This window comes from Otolemur garnettii, unplaced genomic scaffold, assembly GCF_000181295.1.
Source record: "Otolemur garnettii isolate 467f Iridium unplaced genomic scaffold, OtoGar3 scaffold00021, whole genome shotgun sequence".
NCBI classification, from domain to species: domain Eukaryota; kingdom Metazoa; phylum Chordata; class Mammalia; order Primates; family Galagidae; genus Otolemur; species Otolemur garnettii.
Window position 1 is genome coordinate 24,280,538 of NW_003852416.1, and position 16,510 is coordinate 24,297,047.

Here is a 16,510-nt window from a genome sequence, read left to right on the forward strand (position 1 = left end):
TTTAGTGTCCAGTGAGAAGGCCACCTCCTCATTCAGCATAAATGGGTTCCAGGGCTTCGATGGTGCCCAGAGAAGACCCTGTGCCTGTCCTTTTAGAGCTGCAGTCTTGTGGCCACATGTGGCCCTTGACCAGATTACTTAACTTCTCTCAAATCCCTCATCTGTAAAAGCAGAACAAATACACCTTGGAGGGTAGGTATGATTGTAAGAATTCAGTAAAGTAATACGTGTAAAGCTTTGCAGAGCTCACATGCATTATAATGAGGAAGAAACTCGTGGACACTCAATAGCTAATCAAAATGACTCTTGATGATAGGGCATGGATCAATGGGAAAGTGAAAATAAGATCAACTCATGGTACTCTTGATTTTCAGATCTCTGGTCTGGAGAAAGCAAACATATAATCACCCATCACCTGTGACAGGTGTCTTAGTGCTGAAACATCTAGACTTTAGAGTTGATCTAAAATGACCTTTAAAATAATCATGTATTTTTATTTTTGAATCACCCCATTGTAATAATTGAAGAAGGATTTCTAATATGTGTAGGTCATGGTAGTGGCATAACCTACCTGCATTCAAAAGATCAATCATTGATGTCACTACAGTCAAATTTTTGCGATTGTTTTGTAGGATACTGGGGGTTTATATAAAACATTGTAACAATGCCAGGGTGTTCTTATTAGGATATAAATTGCCATGTTCTTGATTATTTACTTATTTTGGTGATAACAACATTGAATTGCAATGCTGGGAATATACATTATAAGTTTGTCTCCTCAAACCCTATAATGGAAGAGGAGAGCACACACCATAAGCAGAATTTATTTGGATTGGATCAAGTCTTCTTTTCTTTTTAAAAATGTATTTCCTATTTTTTTTAATTTCAAAATATGAAGGGGGTACACATGTTTAGTTATATGAAAACAATGTATAGTGCTGCAGTCTGAGCTTTTAGTGTGCCCATCACTAGAATAGTGCTTTTTGTACCCAATAGGTAAATTTTTACCCTCAGCCCATCCCACTCTCCCCATTCTTGGTTTCCAATGTCCTTTACATCTTTGTGCCTCTGTGTACCCATCACTGAGCTCCCAATTTTTAGAGAGTGGTGTTTGTTTCCCCATTCCTAAGATACTTCACTTAGGATAATGGTCTTCACTTCCATTCAATGTGCTACAAAAGACATTACTTCATTCCTTTTTGTAACTGAGTAGTACTCCATGGTGTGTGTGTGTGTGTGTATGTATGTGTGTGTGTACATGCCACATTTTCTTTGTCCACTCATGAACTGATGGACACTTAGGTTGATTCAAACATCTTTGCAATTGTGAACTGTGGTGTGATAAACATTTGAGTGCAGGTGTCTTCTTTTCCTTTGGGTAGATACCTAGTAGTAGGATTGCTGGATCAAATGGTAGGTCTACATTTATTTTTATAAGAAATCGCCATACATGGTATTATTTTTTATAGAGATGGTACTGATTTACAGTCCTACCAACACTGTGTACAGTTCCTTTCTCTCTGCTTCCATACCAGCATCTATTCGTAATGGTCGTTCTGACAGAGTAAGGCAGTATCTCATTGTGGTTTTAATTTGCATTTCCCTGATGATATTGAGCATTTCTTCATATTTCTTGGCAATTGCCTATCTTCTTTTTTTTTTTTTTTATTGAACGGTAACTATGTACATTAATGCACTTCTGGGGTACAGTGTGGGTCTATCTTCTTTTGAAAACCTTCTGTTCATGTCTTTTGGCCACTTTTTGATGGGGTTGTTTGTTTGTTTCTTGTCTCCTCATTTGAGTTTTTTGTAGATTGTGGATATTAGTTGTCAGTGTGTAGTTTGTGAATATTTTCTCCAGTTCTGTAGGCTGTCTATTCTGCTGATCATTTCCTTGGCTGTGCAGAAGCTTTCTAATTTAATTAAGTGCAATTTATTTATTTTTGTTATTGCTGCATTTTGCTTTGGGGTCATAGTCACAAATTCTTTGCCTAGATTGATGTCTAGAAGAGATTTTCCTACTTTTTATTCTAAAATTTTTATGGTTTCATGCCTTACATTTAAATCTTTTATCCATATTGAATTAATTTTTATATACGATGAGAAATAGGACCCTGTTTCATTCTTCTGCATGTGGCTATCCCATTTTCCAAGCAGTATTTATTAAATAGGCCTTCCTTTTCCCAATTTATGTTGCTTGTCTCCTTTATCAAAGATCAATTGGTTGCAAATATATGGATTTATTTCTGGGTTCTATGTTCTGTTTCATTGGTCTATGTCTCTACTTTTGTACCAGTACCACACTGTTTTAGTTACTGTAGTCTTGTAGTATAATCTGAAGTTAGGTTAATGTGGTGCCTCCACATTTGTTCTTTTTGCTTGTGATTACTTTGGCTATTTGGGTTCCTTTGTGGTTCCAAAATGTAGAAATATTTTTTCTAGATCTGTGAAATATGACATAGGTATTTTGATGAATTATGGGATTATGTTGAATCTGTAAATCACATTAGGAAGTATGGACATTTTAACAACTGTGGTTCTTCCAATCCATGAGCATGGGATGTTTTTCCATTTGTTTGCAACATCTGCTGTTTCTTTCATTGAGGTTTTGTAATTCTCCTTGTAGAAATATTTTACCTCCTTAGTTAAGCATATTTGTAGATATTTTATTTCCTTTGTAGCTATTGTAAATGGTAATTGAGTTCTTGATTTGGCTCTCAGCTTGACTATTACTAGTGTATAGAAATGCTACTGATTTGTATACATTGATTTTGTGTGTCTCAGATTTTGCTGAATTTATTTAGCAATTCTAGGAGTCTTTTGGTGGAGTCTTTAGGATTTTCTACAAATAAGAAATAAGATGCAGGCACATAGGCTGCTCTACTCAGGATGCAGTGCAGGGCATAGCAGGTGCTTAAGGCATAATATCCCTGGGGGGCATGTGGCTGAATGGCCCCCAGCATGGAGGAGGGTGGTGGGTCACAGCTCATGCATGGGGTGGAGTGGAACCCCCAGACAAAGTGGACCCATGAGACAGGGTGACTACTCAGGATGAAGCATGTCCACAGGGCACCACACTCATATGTGCTGGCCAGGGTGGCCATGGGGTGGAGTGCACAGGTTGGGCAGTGTGCATACAAGGTGCAGCACTCAGGGCATCTGATCAGAGCAGTGTGGGTCTGTGGTGTGCAGACTGCCCAGATATAAAGACTGCAGCTTCACTGGCTTTCACCTCACTTGGGGCCTTGCAGGCAGCAGCAGTTCAGCTGCCTCAGCAGTGGGCAGTGGACACAGAGGGCTATGGGTACATGATCTGCTAAGGTCCTGTGGGAAGTGCATTTGAGCAGAATCACCCAGGCCACAGAAGCAGGTATCAGACTCTTGGTCTCCTGCTCTGCTCAGAGCCCTCAGCAGTGATCGTGGCAGAGGAGTGCATATGGGCACGTGTCAACACCAGGATTCCCCACTTCCTCCTCACCTGGCAGGATCCAGGGGAAGGCTGCAGTCACACATCTCACCCCTAGGCAAAAGTAACATTCCGGGTTTGTTGTAACCGAAATTACACCATGTTATAATGGTGCCATCCACAGTGCCCAGATCCCACAAGCCAGCTGTCTCTTCTCTCTAGGGCATCATAGCAGCACAGCCCCTGGTCAGTGTTTCTGTAGTGGGCTCTTTCTGCTGCTCTGGGTACAGTATCCTCAGGGGAAGCATGGAGCTGGATTTTCTCCTCTGTCTCTTTCCCTCATGTGGGCATCTACCCTACCAGTCCTGCTGAGTGGCCCATCCCCATTCTGTCTTCTTTAAATCACTCCTGCCCCCACTCTGTGGATTTCCAGTGCTCCTGCTCAGAGTATCAATCCAAAGGTGGGCATGTTTTCAGTCCTCTCCGTGAGGATTGATCTGGCTGGATTGTGTAGGCTGCTTCTAGTCCGCCATCTTGCTTTTCCTGTCCTCCAAGTCTTCTTTTCTGTCATTGCTCTTTTGGAATAAAAATATTTTAATTCCAGAAATATCATTACTTTGAACAGGTCAGATTCTAGGCACTGCAGATAAAATATCTTCTATTGTCAAGTACTACAGAACAAAACAAGTGCAAAATTGAGAATTTAGAAGAAAGAACAGATTCTGAAATGGTGAAGTGGAGCTAGAGATGCCTTGGCTGGGGCAAGGTGCTTCCAAATTTCCTATATCAATTTGGGTATTTGCTAAGTGCCAACATCAATGGTCTGTGTTCAGATATAAGCTACTTGAGGAGTTTGTGGACTATCAGGCTTTGAGAGAGTGGGCACTTCTCCTGAGGGCTCAGCACATCTTCATAGGAAGTAGCCCCTAGAAAAGAAGGTGCCTCTGATACATCACTCAGGACTTGTAGTTAATCCAGAGAGGTGGCTTGTAGAACAAAAGGGTCTTATAGTCAGATTATTCTCAGCCTTGGCTATTGGGTTAGTCAGTTCCACTTCAATTTCATGAAGCTTGACTGGCCAATTACTGAGATTACAAATACAGATAAGGAGGAGGCCCTGACTTCAGATGTTCACAGTCTGACACCATGGAGCCAGCAGTGTGACAGAGGTTAGGACCAGGCTCCCTGTGCCACCAGGGAGCAGGTGTTCTTCTCCGATGGGCAGAGATCAGGAAGGCTTCTGATGATTCAGCAATTTACTCACCCAACCAGGTAATACAACTAGTAAAGAACCAGGCAAGACTTTCTTCCTGACTCCGTCTGATTCCAAAGCCTCACCTCTTTCACCTCTAAATATGACTGCAGAATTGAGATGTTGTGTGAGTAGAATCACTTGCTGCCCCTTGCCAGGTTTGGAGGAGAGGAGAGGAGAGTAGAGGTGGTTAAATGAAGAAAGGGCAGATAAAACAGGAAAAGGAGAAAGGATGGAAGTTACTAGAATGTAGTAGGTAAGAGTATCGGTGCTGAATTCTTGAACAGGCTATGTTCAAATCCTGGATCTACAATGTTTTAACTGTGAGGCCTTGAGCTAGCTAGTTAAATTTCTCTGTGCCTCAGTTTCTACATCTTGAAATCTGATGGTAGCACCTACTTCACGGGGCTGTTAGAACGATTAGTGAGGTAACATATGTACAGTACTTAAAAGGGCTTGGGGAAATAAATGGTTTTTGTTTCTCCCAATACCCTGCTTGGTTACCCTCCAGGGAAGGTTGTAAAAACCACTTTTGAGATCTGATTACCTCGTTTGTGTCTTATTAATACAAAATCACTCTCTCCCTACATTTATTGTCAATGGATTATTGACAGAGACACACAGACAATTTAATAGAGAAAGAATAGTTTTTAAAAAACAAATGGTGCTAGGAGAACTGCATATCCACATACAAAAAAAATAAAATTGGACCCCTGTCTCATACACAAAAGCTCAGTAAAAATGGAATATAAAACTACCAAAAGATAAACACATGTGTTTGCAGAAGGAATAAGAACTAAAACTATAAGACTATTAGAAGAAAATATAGTATGAATCTTTATTGCCTTGGGTTAGGCATTAGTTTCTTAGATATGCCACCAAAACACAGGTTATGAAAGAAAAAATAGACAAAGGAGACTTAAAAATTTAAAACGTTAGGTGAGTATTCTTCCGTTCTTTCTTTGGGCTGTTATGCTGTTTTCCTGCTCTTCCCTCTCTCTCTTTCTCGCTTTCCCCATCTTCCTCTTCCTCACTCTCTCTCTCCTTTAAAGTATAAAATAAACTTGTACTTTTATATTCTTAAAAAAATTTAAAGCATTAATGCTGTTGATGATACCATGAAGAAAATAAAAAGACCACCCATAGAATGGGAGAAAGTTTTCACAAATGTTACATCTGATACGGAACTTATATCTAGAACATATGAAGAACTCTTATAACAATAAAAAGATAGGCTTGGCACCTGTGGCTCAAGTGGCTAAGGTGCCAGCCACATACACCTAAGGTGGCAGGTTCAAATCCAACCCGGGCCCGCCAAACAACAATGACGGCTGCAACCAAAAAAATAGTCAAACATTGTGGCAGGCACCTGTGGTCCCAGCTACTTGGGAGGTTGAGGCAGAAGACTCGCTTGAGCCCAGGAGTTGGAGGTTGCTGTGAGCTGTGATGACACAGCATTCTACCCAGGGGGACAACTTGAGGCTCTGTCTCAAAAAATAAAATAAAATAAAAAGATAAACAATTAAAAACGGGCAGTGATTTGAAGGGACATTTCTCCAAATAACATATAATTGTCCAATAAGCACTTGAAAAGATGCCCAACACCATTAGTCATCAAGGAAGAAGTAAACCAAATCTATGATGAGGTACTACATCACATCCAGGAAGACGGCTAGAAGAAAAATGGCAGACAGCAACAAATATTGGGAAATACGTGTAGAAATTGGAACCCTCATACATTGCTCATGGGAATGAAAAATGATGCAGCCACTTTGGAAAATAGTTGGGCAGTTCTTCAACCTGTTAAATAGAGAGCTGCCATATGACTCCCCAATTTCACCTCTTGGTATATTCCTAAGAGAAATATGTGTCTACATAAAAACTTGCACATGGTCACAGCAGCCTTATTTGTAACAGCCCAAAAAGTGGAAAAAGGCCAGTGTCCATCAATTTATGAATGGATAATCAAAATGTGGTATAGTCATACAATGGGATGGTTTTTGGCAATAAAAAAGAATGGAGTCATGATACGTACTACAACATGGAAGAACTTTGAAAAACATAATGTTGAGTGAAGGAAATCACAAAAGACTGTAGATTGTATGATCCTATTTACATGTAATATCCAGAATGGGAAAATGTGTAGAGACGGATTCACGGTTTACTAAGTCAGGGGAGAGGATGGATGGGGATGACTAATGAATACAAAATTGCTTTTTAGTGTGATGACAATATTCTAAAATTAGATTGTGGCAATGGTCGCCCAACTCCGTGAATATATTTAAAAACACCAAATTGTACACTTTACATAGTAGAATTTAATAGTATGTGAATTGTAACTCAGAAAAGCCTTTAATGCCACTCCCTCCACGCAGTCAACTATGAATGTACAGCCTTCTCCTCATTCATTTCTACATTTCTCTTAGGCGGATTATGTAGTTCCTGTGGAAGATGATGATGAAAACTATATTCATCCCACAGAAAGCAGTTCACCCCCACCTGAAAAAGGTAAGAATTTGTAGGCTTTCTTCTTTTGTTTCGTTTTGAGATAGGGTCTCGCTCTGTCACCCAAGCTAGAGTACAGTGGCATCATCATAGCTCACTGCAACCTCAAGCTCCTGGGCTCAAGTGGTCCTCCCGCCCCAGCCTTCTCAAAGTGCTAGGATTACAGGCATGAGCCACCAGGCCTGGCCAAGAGTTTGTAGTATGAAGCACTTGAAAACTTCTAGCAGTTGATTGGGACATACAGGACTATTCAGTAGTAAGCACGAAGGGACTAAAAAATGACCGTGCACAGGCTCTGTCCTCCACGGCTACAGCGTGTGGTTCCTTGGCTGGCAGGGCAGAGCATCAGCAAGTGGCCTGTCTGTGTTTCATAGCTCCCCCCAGTCTCAAATTATGAAAGCATCTGGGATTTTATCTTCAGCTACCCTCGTTTAGAATGGATCTCTCATAAAACCTAATACAAAGCTGTAAGCCACAATGTTGACCTTATACATATCGTACTAGGAACAATTTCTGTAAAGGAGTGAAAAATGGAAGAGTGAAATACACTCTGAATCCTGATTTGTTATATTTAGTAGTATCTCAGGCCTATGAGAAACATTTTTTTGTAAACTTTTCATGGGATAACAAATGATATCACAAACAAATTATCTTTTTAAAAAAATCAGTGTTATATGACCTCAGATCAGGCACAGAAACAGTGCCCAGTCCCTCTGGAGACTAAAATCTCTTCAGGTGACATTACTCATAATACCAAACTCCAAAGTAACAGGACTCAGTTTTTGCTGTCTGGTTGTAGCAACCATCCCCTCTGTTCCTTAAATGTCACCAACGCTTCAAGATTCCCCTAAATTCCCAGGCCACCCACTACCGTGAAACAACAAATGTACATTCCCTTCTTGCCCCTTGCCCCAAGCCCATGACATCTAAGAGAAACTGTGTATTTCATGTGCTGGGAGAGGTGGCCCTGTAAATTTGACCCTTCCACTATTAGTTTCAATATACTCCTGATACAAAACCAAAACAAATAAAAACACTCTTTTATCTCCTAGACCTATAGGTTAGTGCATGAAATTACAGGACAGTATTCACTTTAACAAAATCCCTACCAAAACATTTTTGAGGGTTTTTTTAAATCATTATTTTCATTCTAGGGCAGTGTCTGTACTCAGTGAGTAGGGAGCCAGCCCCATATACCAAGGGTGGCAGGTTTGAACCCAGCCCCAGCCAAACTACAACAAAAAGTAGCTGGGCATTGTGGCAGGTGCCTGTAGTCCCAGCTACACTGAGAATGACAAAGTGAGACTTTAAAAAAAAAAAGAAGGAAAGAAAAAGGAAAAAAGTGTTTCTCCTGAGAAGGCTTTTTCTCAGGAAAAAGACCTGATTTATAAGGGTGTCTCCCATTCTTTGCAGATTCTCCAATCTGATCATCATTTTTCCCTCATGTGTGGATTTCCCTCATGGAGTATATTTGTTATATATATTTGTGTATTTCAGCTCCTGCTGTGAATAGATCTATCAAGCCACACACCTCCTCAAAGCCGACCTCTCCTCCCGGAACAGTTTCAGGTAAAGTATATGTGAGATATGGATTGGTTTTAAATCTATTCCAAATAGATAAATAACTCAGATAAAATATGAAGAAATCATCATTGTATTTCCAAATTTCCTAACAAATGAGAACAGAAGGCCGGTATCCTCATCCTTGTCTGTTGGCACATGTGTTGAAGGGACTATCCCCCCAGGCCCTTTGGCCTCTGTTTTCATCCTACCTCTGGGAATCTTGCTGGCTTCTCTGTGTCCTCTCCCCTGACTGAGGATGTCCTCAGGGCTCAGCTTTCATCCCTCAGCTCTTCTGAAATAATTTGGGAGGGACACACCTGAATGGTTAATGAGTTTCTTAGTGTGCAAGGGTATCGCGGGGGTTGCGAGCTTGGGTTTTGAGCAGACAGATGTGAACCGGAATCCCAGCATTCGCAGTTACCAGCCAGACCACCTTGGTACTTCACCTTTCCAAGTGGGAAACTTCCCAAGATTTTCTTATCTGTAAATAGGGATACTAGGCCTTGCCCTGTGGCAGGAGAATTCTGAAATTGCAAATGGGAAACTCTTAAGGCAACGCCTGATACATGCTAAATGTTCAGGAGAGAGAATTATTTTTCATGTCATCCATTATTCTGACTTCACTACTCATGTCTATACTGGAGACCCCCGATGTCCACCTTGAGCTGACTTCCTTTCTGAACACCCCAGAATTCCTACTGCCTCCGACTCACGCCAGCTGCCACTGGACTCTGTGCCCATCCTCCCCACCCCATCCCGCCCTCACTCCTCTGTGCATGCCAGCCTCCAGGCCACGTGCCTCAGAAGCCTGTTCTCTCCAAGGCCTGCCAGGTTTGTTGTTGTTGTTTCCAAATTTGCTTTTCCATTTCAGCTGCCACCATCCTAGTCCCTGCTTTCTTCACTCAGTCCCCTCACACTTTCTCCTGTGCAGCAGTCCACCAGCTCTCCTCGGCCCCAAAGATCAAGCAGCCGAACTCCTCCAGATGCTCCAGTTTCATTTCACTCTAAGCACACGCACACTCTCACTCTCTCTCTGCCCTTCTCCCTCTTTCTCTGCCCCCCTTCCCTCTCCCCCTCTTCTCTTTCTCTGTCTCTCTCCTCTCTCTCAGAGTTAAGCATAGATGAACCAGGTCAGAGGGGGTGCTGAGATTATGGGTGGGTCATTGGTGGAGAGGGTGAGGGAAATACTGGTTGTATTTAAAGAATCAGTAAGAGGACATTAGTTGGGCGGTGCCTGTGGCTCAGTGAGTAGGGCGCTGGCGGGTTCGAACCTGTCCTCTGCCAAACTGCAACAAAAACAACAACAAAAATAGCCAGGCATTGTGACGGGCGCCTGTAGTCCTAGCTACTCGGAAGGGTGAGGCAAGAGAATCGCCAAAGCCCAAGACCTAGAGGTTGCTGCAAGCTGTGATGCCACTGTACTCTACAGAGGGCGACAAAGTAAGACAGAAAAAAAAAAGGAGGACATTAGTCATTGGATTTATTACTCATTACCTTGTATTATTGACCTAGTATAGCTATATTATAATCCTTCAAGGCCCACCCTGAAGTCTCCACCTCTGAGGGCCTCTGTAGCTCTCAGAGAGTTCTCCTTTGCCAGAAACCTACTCACACTCATCCCATACCTATTCCTTGGTTACTATGTGTCTCTGTCTAATTTCGCTAAGGAAATTGTAAGCTCCGTGAAGACCTTGCCTTCAATGTCACTTGCTCAGGAGGCCCGGCTTGGCCCCACCCTGCAGTGCCTTTCACAGGGCCTTTAGCCTCTGACCCCTCCTGAGATTTCTGTCTTTCCCGTAAGACTCTCAGCCCCATGTTTTGCTCACAGCTGTTTCCAGGGCCTAGCTCAGACCTTGGCTCATTAGCTTGTTATTAACCTCATATAACTATATTTTGATACTATAGGCATCAGATGAAGAACCCAAGCCTGAACAAGAAAATAGCATACTGGTTATATGACTGTCGCATACAGGTGGAAGGAGCTACAGGGAGGAGAAGGAAGTTAAATAATTGGGGAAGGATACACCTGAATGGCCAGTGAGGTTCTCAGTGTGCAAACAGCAGAATTTTCAGAGATGGTTTATATAAAAGGAATGATCAGACTGCCTGCCTATGTCTTGGATAACCATCCATCCAACCTCCTTCAGATAGTCCCCTGACAGGCACCGTTTCTGGTGGGCATTTTTTTTTTTTTTTGAGACACAGTCTCACTATGTCACCCTCAGTAGAGTGCTGTGGTGTCACAGCTCACAGCAACCTCAAACTCTTGGGCTTAAGCAATTCTCTTGCCGCAGCTGAGACTACAGGCATCTGCCACAATGCCCGTCTATTTTTTTGTTGTAGTTGTCATTGTTGCTGGCAGGCCCAGGCCAGGTTTGAACCCAGCAGCTCTAGTGTACGTGGCCGGTGCCCTAGCTGTTGAGCTACAGGCACTGAGCCTGGTTGGCATATCTGTCAAAGTGTCACACGACACTCTGGCCAGGTACCTCTGGCCACCTTTGCTCTTAGCTCTAGGTAGCCAATAAGGTGCTTGCCAAAGATGACCTAGTAAATTCAGAGCAACGGAAGCCTCTACCTACACCTTTGTGTTTCATACTGAGAAGCCCATAACTTGGACTTAGCCCAAACTCCAAAGCCAGAGTGTTCAGGTGACACCGGTCAGGTGCCTGTTTTGAGCAGGCAAAATTGTCTCTCTCTTTTGTAGTTTCTTCCTTTGAAAAAATGGGGAAATGGTCCCCTATCCTTAGGGATAATGTGAGAATTAAATGAGTAAATGTAGGTGAATCCTTCATAAAATGATAGCTGTGTGTTAATATTATCGTTACTACTCAGCCTCCTTTATTTTAACCGGCACTGGTCCGTGACTGTTTTGGCAAACATTCTCAGGACACAATTTTGTTTCTTCCTTTTGATATGAAGTTTTATTCTACAGAGGGGGTTCTCAACCTTGGCACTATTAACATTTGGGGCCAGCTGGTCCTTTCCCACGGGAGCTGTCTTGTGCAGGATGAGGTGTCAGCTGCTTTCCTGGCTGCTTTCCCTGCTAGGTGCCAGCAGCGCCGCCTCGGCTCTGATGTGCAAAAGTATCTCCAGACATTGCCAGATGTCCCTGGGATGGCGGAGTAAGTCATCCCCAGCTGAGAACCTCTGGTCTAAACACAGATTCAACCCCACCGTGATTTCTCTGTAAATGAGAATTTGAAGAGAATGGTACAATCTCTGGCTGATTCATAGCTTTCATAAGAAGATGGTAGATAGGGCATGTATATCTGAGCTTCCTTAAGTAGATGCCATTTTTTTCAAGTATTCTATCTCCTTATTTCCTTAAAAAAAAAAAAAGAGCCTTGAAATTCTCTATAAATGTGCAAAATGAATTTTGGCAAAATTGGTTCTGGAGTTGCTGAATGAAGTCTCTGAGAGACTCAGGGCCTGAGAGCGAGGGATTCCGCAGAAACTGTGATTATAGAGTTTCCACAGCAGCTTAAACAGAGTTGAATCCCAGGGGCTTACCCTGCTGTCACAGAGAATATGAATAATGAAACTTACCAATATTGTACATGAAACTGAAAAGAGGGTGATGCGTAAAATATCCATGGTAGGAGGGATAACTAAGGGTGAATTATTTTCCAACTTGAGAGATTTGGGTAAGCATCAGCTATCACGAGGCCTGCACTGTTGAATCTAACCCTACCAAATGTATTGCTAGGTGCAGTTAAACTGAAGCTGAGTTTTCCTGGTTACTGTCATACTCTTGGACATCTTCTCTGTGACATTCTCAGTTTCTCCACAGGAGGATTCCGACGAAGTGTTCAGCTTTTTCCAGAGAGCAAGGGTCCTGGCAGTGAGGAGGACCATAAAAGTGGTCCCATTTTGCTTCCCCTCCTCACATCAGGGGAAGTAGTAGCAAGTGAACGTGCCGTGCCAGGTCATAACCTAAAGTAACACGATGAGGTAGCACCTGGAGAGGAAAGTGCCTTCCTGGGCTTTAAACTCAAAGAGCCTTAACCCCCACTCTGCCATGTGATCTCTCCAGAGCCTCACTTGGCTTGATTTGATGTTATCTGAGACTCAGAGATGGCACATTTAAGGTGTGTACCTGTGACAGTGCTTGACACCTAGAAATTCTGTCCTGGTTGATAACAAGATGACAAAACAAAGACAACAATAAACATATCCACCGAGATCCTATATAAATTATAATTTTCATAAAACTCACCCATCTTATGTGTATAAGTCAATGATTTTTGCAAACCATCACATTTATAGTAATGCATTATGTAATCATCATCACAATCCAGTTTTAGAACATTTCCATGCCCACCCAGCCCCCAAAGATCCCTTATGCCCATTTATAGCCAATTCTGTTCCCACCTCCAGCCTCAGGCAACTGATCTGTTTTCTATTGCTACAGATTTGCCTTATCTGGACGGTTCATAGAGATGGAATCATGTGATCTATTCTTTTGTTTGTGGTTCCTTTCACCTCCCCTTATGTTTTTAACCCTCAAATACTTTTAATCCCTTTCCAGCAAGATTACTTACTCTATATGTGGCCAATTCTTTAAATTTTATGAAGTTACCCTGTTAGTTAAAACAGGTAAAATAGGTAAAAATAGGTGGTGGTATCCCCATTTTATAGAAGAGGAAACTGAGGCACAGTGGCCAGTTTGGTGGCAGAGAAATAAGTAGATCTCTGTCTTCCCGGCACAAGGCTATAGGCTTTGCACCAGTGCTTGAATGCTGCTCTGATCTCTGGAAATTATTTATTTGGGAAGGAAATAGAAGAAAGAAAGACATTCGCAGACTGTCTGGAGATATGAAGAAAAGGGAAGCTTAGTAGGAAGGCCGGGCTGTAGGTCTGGCAAGATAATAAACCCCTGCCAGACGAGCCCTTAAAAAGTCTTTCTACTTCCTTATTTTTCAGACGAGATTTTTTTTCCCCCTTCCCCAAAATCTTCCCTCAAAATCTATGAAAAAGGTATTTTTAATGGTGTCAATCTCAAAGATTTAATTTGATACATAAGGTAATTAAACACAGTTGGACTCATACTACACATCCAAGTGACATTTCAGTTTATTATCATATGAAATGTAAAAATTCCAAATGTAGTCTCTTTTCCAGGTCAGGTACGTGTAAGTCAGAGCTTCAGAGCTACACTGGGGGTGACTCTGCCCCTCCCCCCTGCTCCTGCCCCACTTGCCCTCTCCCCTGGCAGGAAGACCTCTCCTGCCTCTCTCCCCTCCCCTCTCCTGGTGATTGTCTGGCTTCTACCTTCAAGTATGGGAGGGGAGGTCGGGTGCAGGGGACAATGCCTTCTCAGTCCCCCTGTGACTTCAAAGATGAGTTCTGGGCAGTAGCCTGCCACTTGTCCCAACTTGTGCGTCTGAGCACTGGGTAAAGGCCCTGAGAACCGAAGGGCCTTTGCCTTCAAATGTGAAGTTAGGTGTGTGTACAGTGCTGGATGGATGTGTGGTTATGAAGGAGCAGTGTGTGCAGCTGTGTGTCAGGGGTGGCAGGCTGGAGCCCCTCTGTCCCTAGGCCCTGCTGCTGGGCTCATTGCGCAACGCACACAGACGTGAGCTCCTGCTCTCTGCTCAAGGAACCCTTGGTGGGCTCTCATTGGGACCTTAGAATCGGGGGCCTCTGCCTTCTGTGGGGATGAGGAGAAGGCCCTTCAAGAAGGTGAAGGTAGGGTCCCTGTTTCACATCAGACTTCTGACTTTATACATTGACATTTTAAAAACACGCCATCACCTTTGCCCACAGGTTTTCCCATGTAGCTTCGGTGTAAGTACCTGTATATGTTTCACTGAGAGCAACACAGATGTGCGTGTAATTCTGAGCCTGTCAGAAAGACCCGGCCTCACCGTGGCCAGCCTCACCACACGGAGACTGACTCCTGTGTATGTTTGTGCAGGTCGAAACAGTGGGGCCTGGGAAACGAAGTCATCTTCTTCACCTGCTGCGCCATCCCCACTGCCGAGGGCTGGGTGAGTGCCTGTTGCAGAAATGCAGGAAGCGGCTCTGTGAGATCCGAGGGGCTGGCGTGAGAACCCCCTGCTCTCTTGACTTTCACCGAAGTTCTCCTTCACCCCATGGCAGGCTGTAGGTTGGACTCCAGGGTCCCTGCTAAGTTGAAAATTAGGAGACTTTCCTCCCATGAAGTTTCAGTTACATCTTGAGTTCACTGATTTTCTGTGTCCCATAAGGCACCTGACTATCAGAGGCTCCAGCACCGAAGTCCCTCTGAGACCTTCTAGCAGGATCCATCTTTACTTCCTCCGCTTCAGCTTCTCTTTCAAGTAGCTAAGAGTCTGCAAATAAGCACATGCGTGTCCCTTCATAGCACACTCCAGGGTGCTCTATCAAAGCCACCCTGCTCAGGCTTCTTTCCAAAGAGAGACTTAGGCCAGGCACGGTGGTTCACACCCGTAATCCCAGCACTGTGGGAGGCCCAGGCAGGAGGATCCCTTGAAACCAGAAGTTTATGACCAGCCTGGGAAAAATAGATAAACTTCATCTCTACAAAATATAAGAAAAAGTAGCCAGGCATGGTAGTGTATACCTGTAGTCCCAGCTACTCAGAAGGCTGAGATAGAAGGATTATTTGTATCTAGGAGTTCAAGACTGCAGTGAGCTATTTTCTTTTTTTTTTTTTTGAGACACAATCTCAAACTGTCACCCTTGGTAGAGTGCCATAGAGTCACAGCTCACAGCAACCTCAAACTCTTGGACCTAAGCGATTCTCTTGCCTCAGCTTCCCAAGTAGTTGGGACTACAGGTGCCTGCCATAACGCCCGGCTATTTTTCGGTTGCAGTTGTCATTGTTGTTTAGCAGGCCCAGGCTGGGTTCAAACCCACCAGCCTCAGTGTATGTGGCCAGCACCCTACCCACTGAGCGATAGGCACTACCTGCAGTGAGCTATAATGATGAAACTACACTCCAGCCTGGGCAAAAGAACAAGACCCTGTCTCAAAAAAGTAAAAGCGAGAGTCATTCTTTGTTATTGTATTTAAGTGCTTTGTAAAGACAAATGTGAATATTGTAGTGTGTTAATATTACAAACTATGACTCCATGAAATTAGGCTGGCTCAATAGGTTATTTTAAAAATATATTTAAACACATCTAAGCAGGCCTGCATGACTATAATCTTAATTTGGCCTCTATGTAAACCAAAGAAAGCCTTAATTTCAGGGTTTTATTAACCAAAACTGCATTTATCAGCTCAGCTTTATCACTTCGGGGAAGTTACTTAGTCTCTCTGTGCCTCAGTCTTCCTCCCCAAAATGTGATAATAATATCCATTTTAAAAGGTCACTGTAAGGTTTAAATAACATGTGAAGAGCCTAATCCAGTGCTAGGCTCTTATAATTGTTAGGATTCTTCTCCCATACCTCAGCTTTCAGCTAAAAACAGAAAGGGGAGGAGGAGAGTGAGAGGAGAGGAGAGGAAGGAGAGGACAGGAAAGCGGAAGAGAGGGGAGGGGAGGGGAGGGGAGGGAAGGGGAAGAGAGGGGAGGGAAGGGGAGGGAAGGGGAGGAGAGGAGAGGAGAATGAATTTAAGGTAAACAGAAGACAACCATAAAACCTTAGCAATATTAGATTCTGGTTTCTATTGGAACCAAGACAAACTGAGATGTTAGCGCAGACAAGCACCTCCAGGACTACAAATCAGTGTTTTTCAAGATTTTTGTGGTCTTGGATCTTTCTGTTTGAATAAAATCATATGTAGAAGTTGAGGGGAGAGTAGTCCCCTGTCAGGACAGAAGCTGACACGGGAGAG

At 43.1% G+C, this 16,510-nt stretch overlaps 1 protein-coding gene across 2 annotated transcripts in view; it reads left to right on the plus strand.

The window, feature by feature from the left end:
• The window catches only part of BLNK (B cell linker), an 80,534-nt gene that overhangs the window by 44,791 nt on the left and 19,233 nt on the right, over positions 1 to 16,510 (plus strand). For both annotated transcript variants that reach the window (XR_002772619.1, XM_012803677.2), the window contains exons 7-9: positions 7,085 to 7,166; positions 8,661 to 8,732; positions 14,644 to 14,716. Coding sequence is in view for 1 of the 2 variants with exons in the window: in XM_012803677.2 (XP_012659131.1) it covers positions 7,085 to 7,166; positions 8,661 to 8,732; positions 14,644 to 14,716 (227 nt within the window). In the remaining variant the exon portion in view is untranslated. The remainder of the gene's footprint in view (positions 1 to 7,084; positions 7,167 to 8,660; positions 8,733 to 14,643; positions 14,717 to 16,510) is intronic.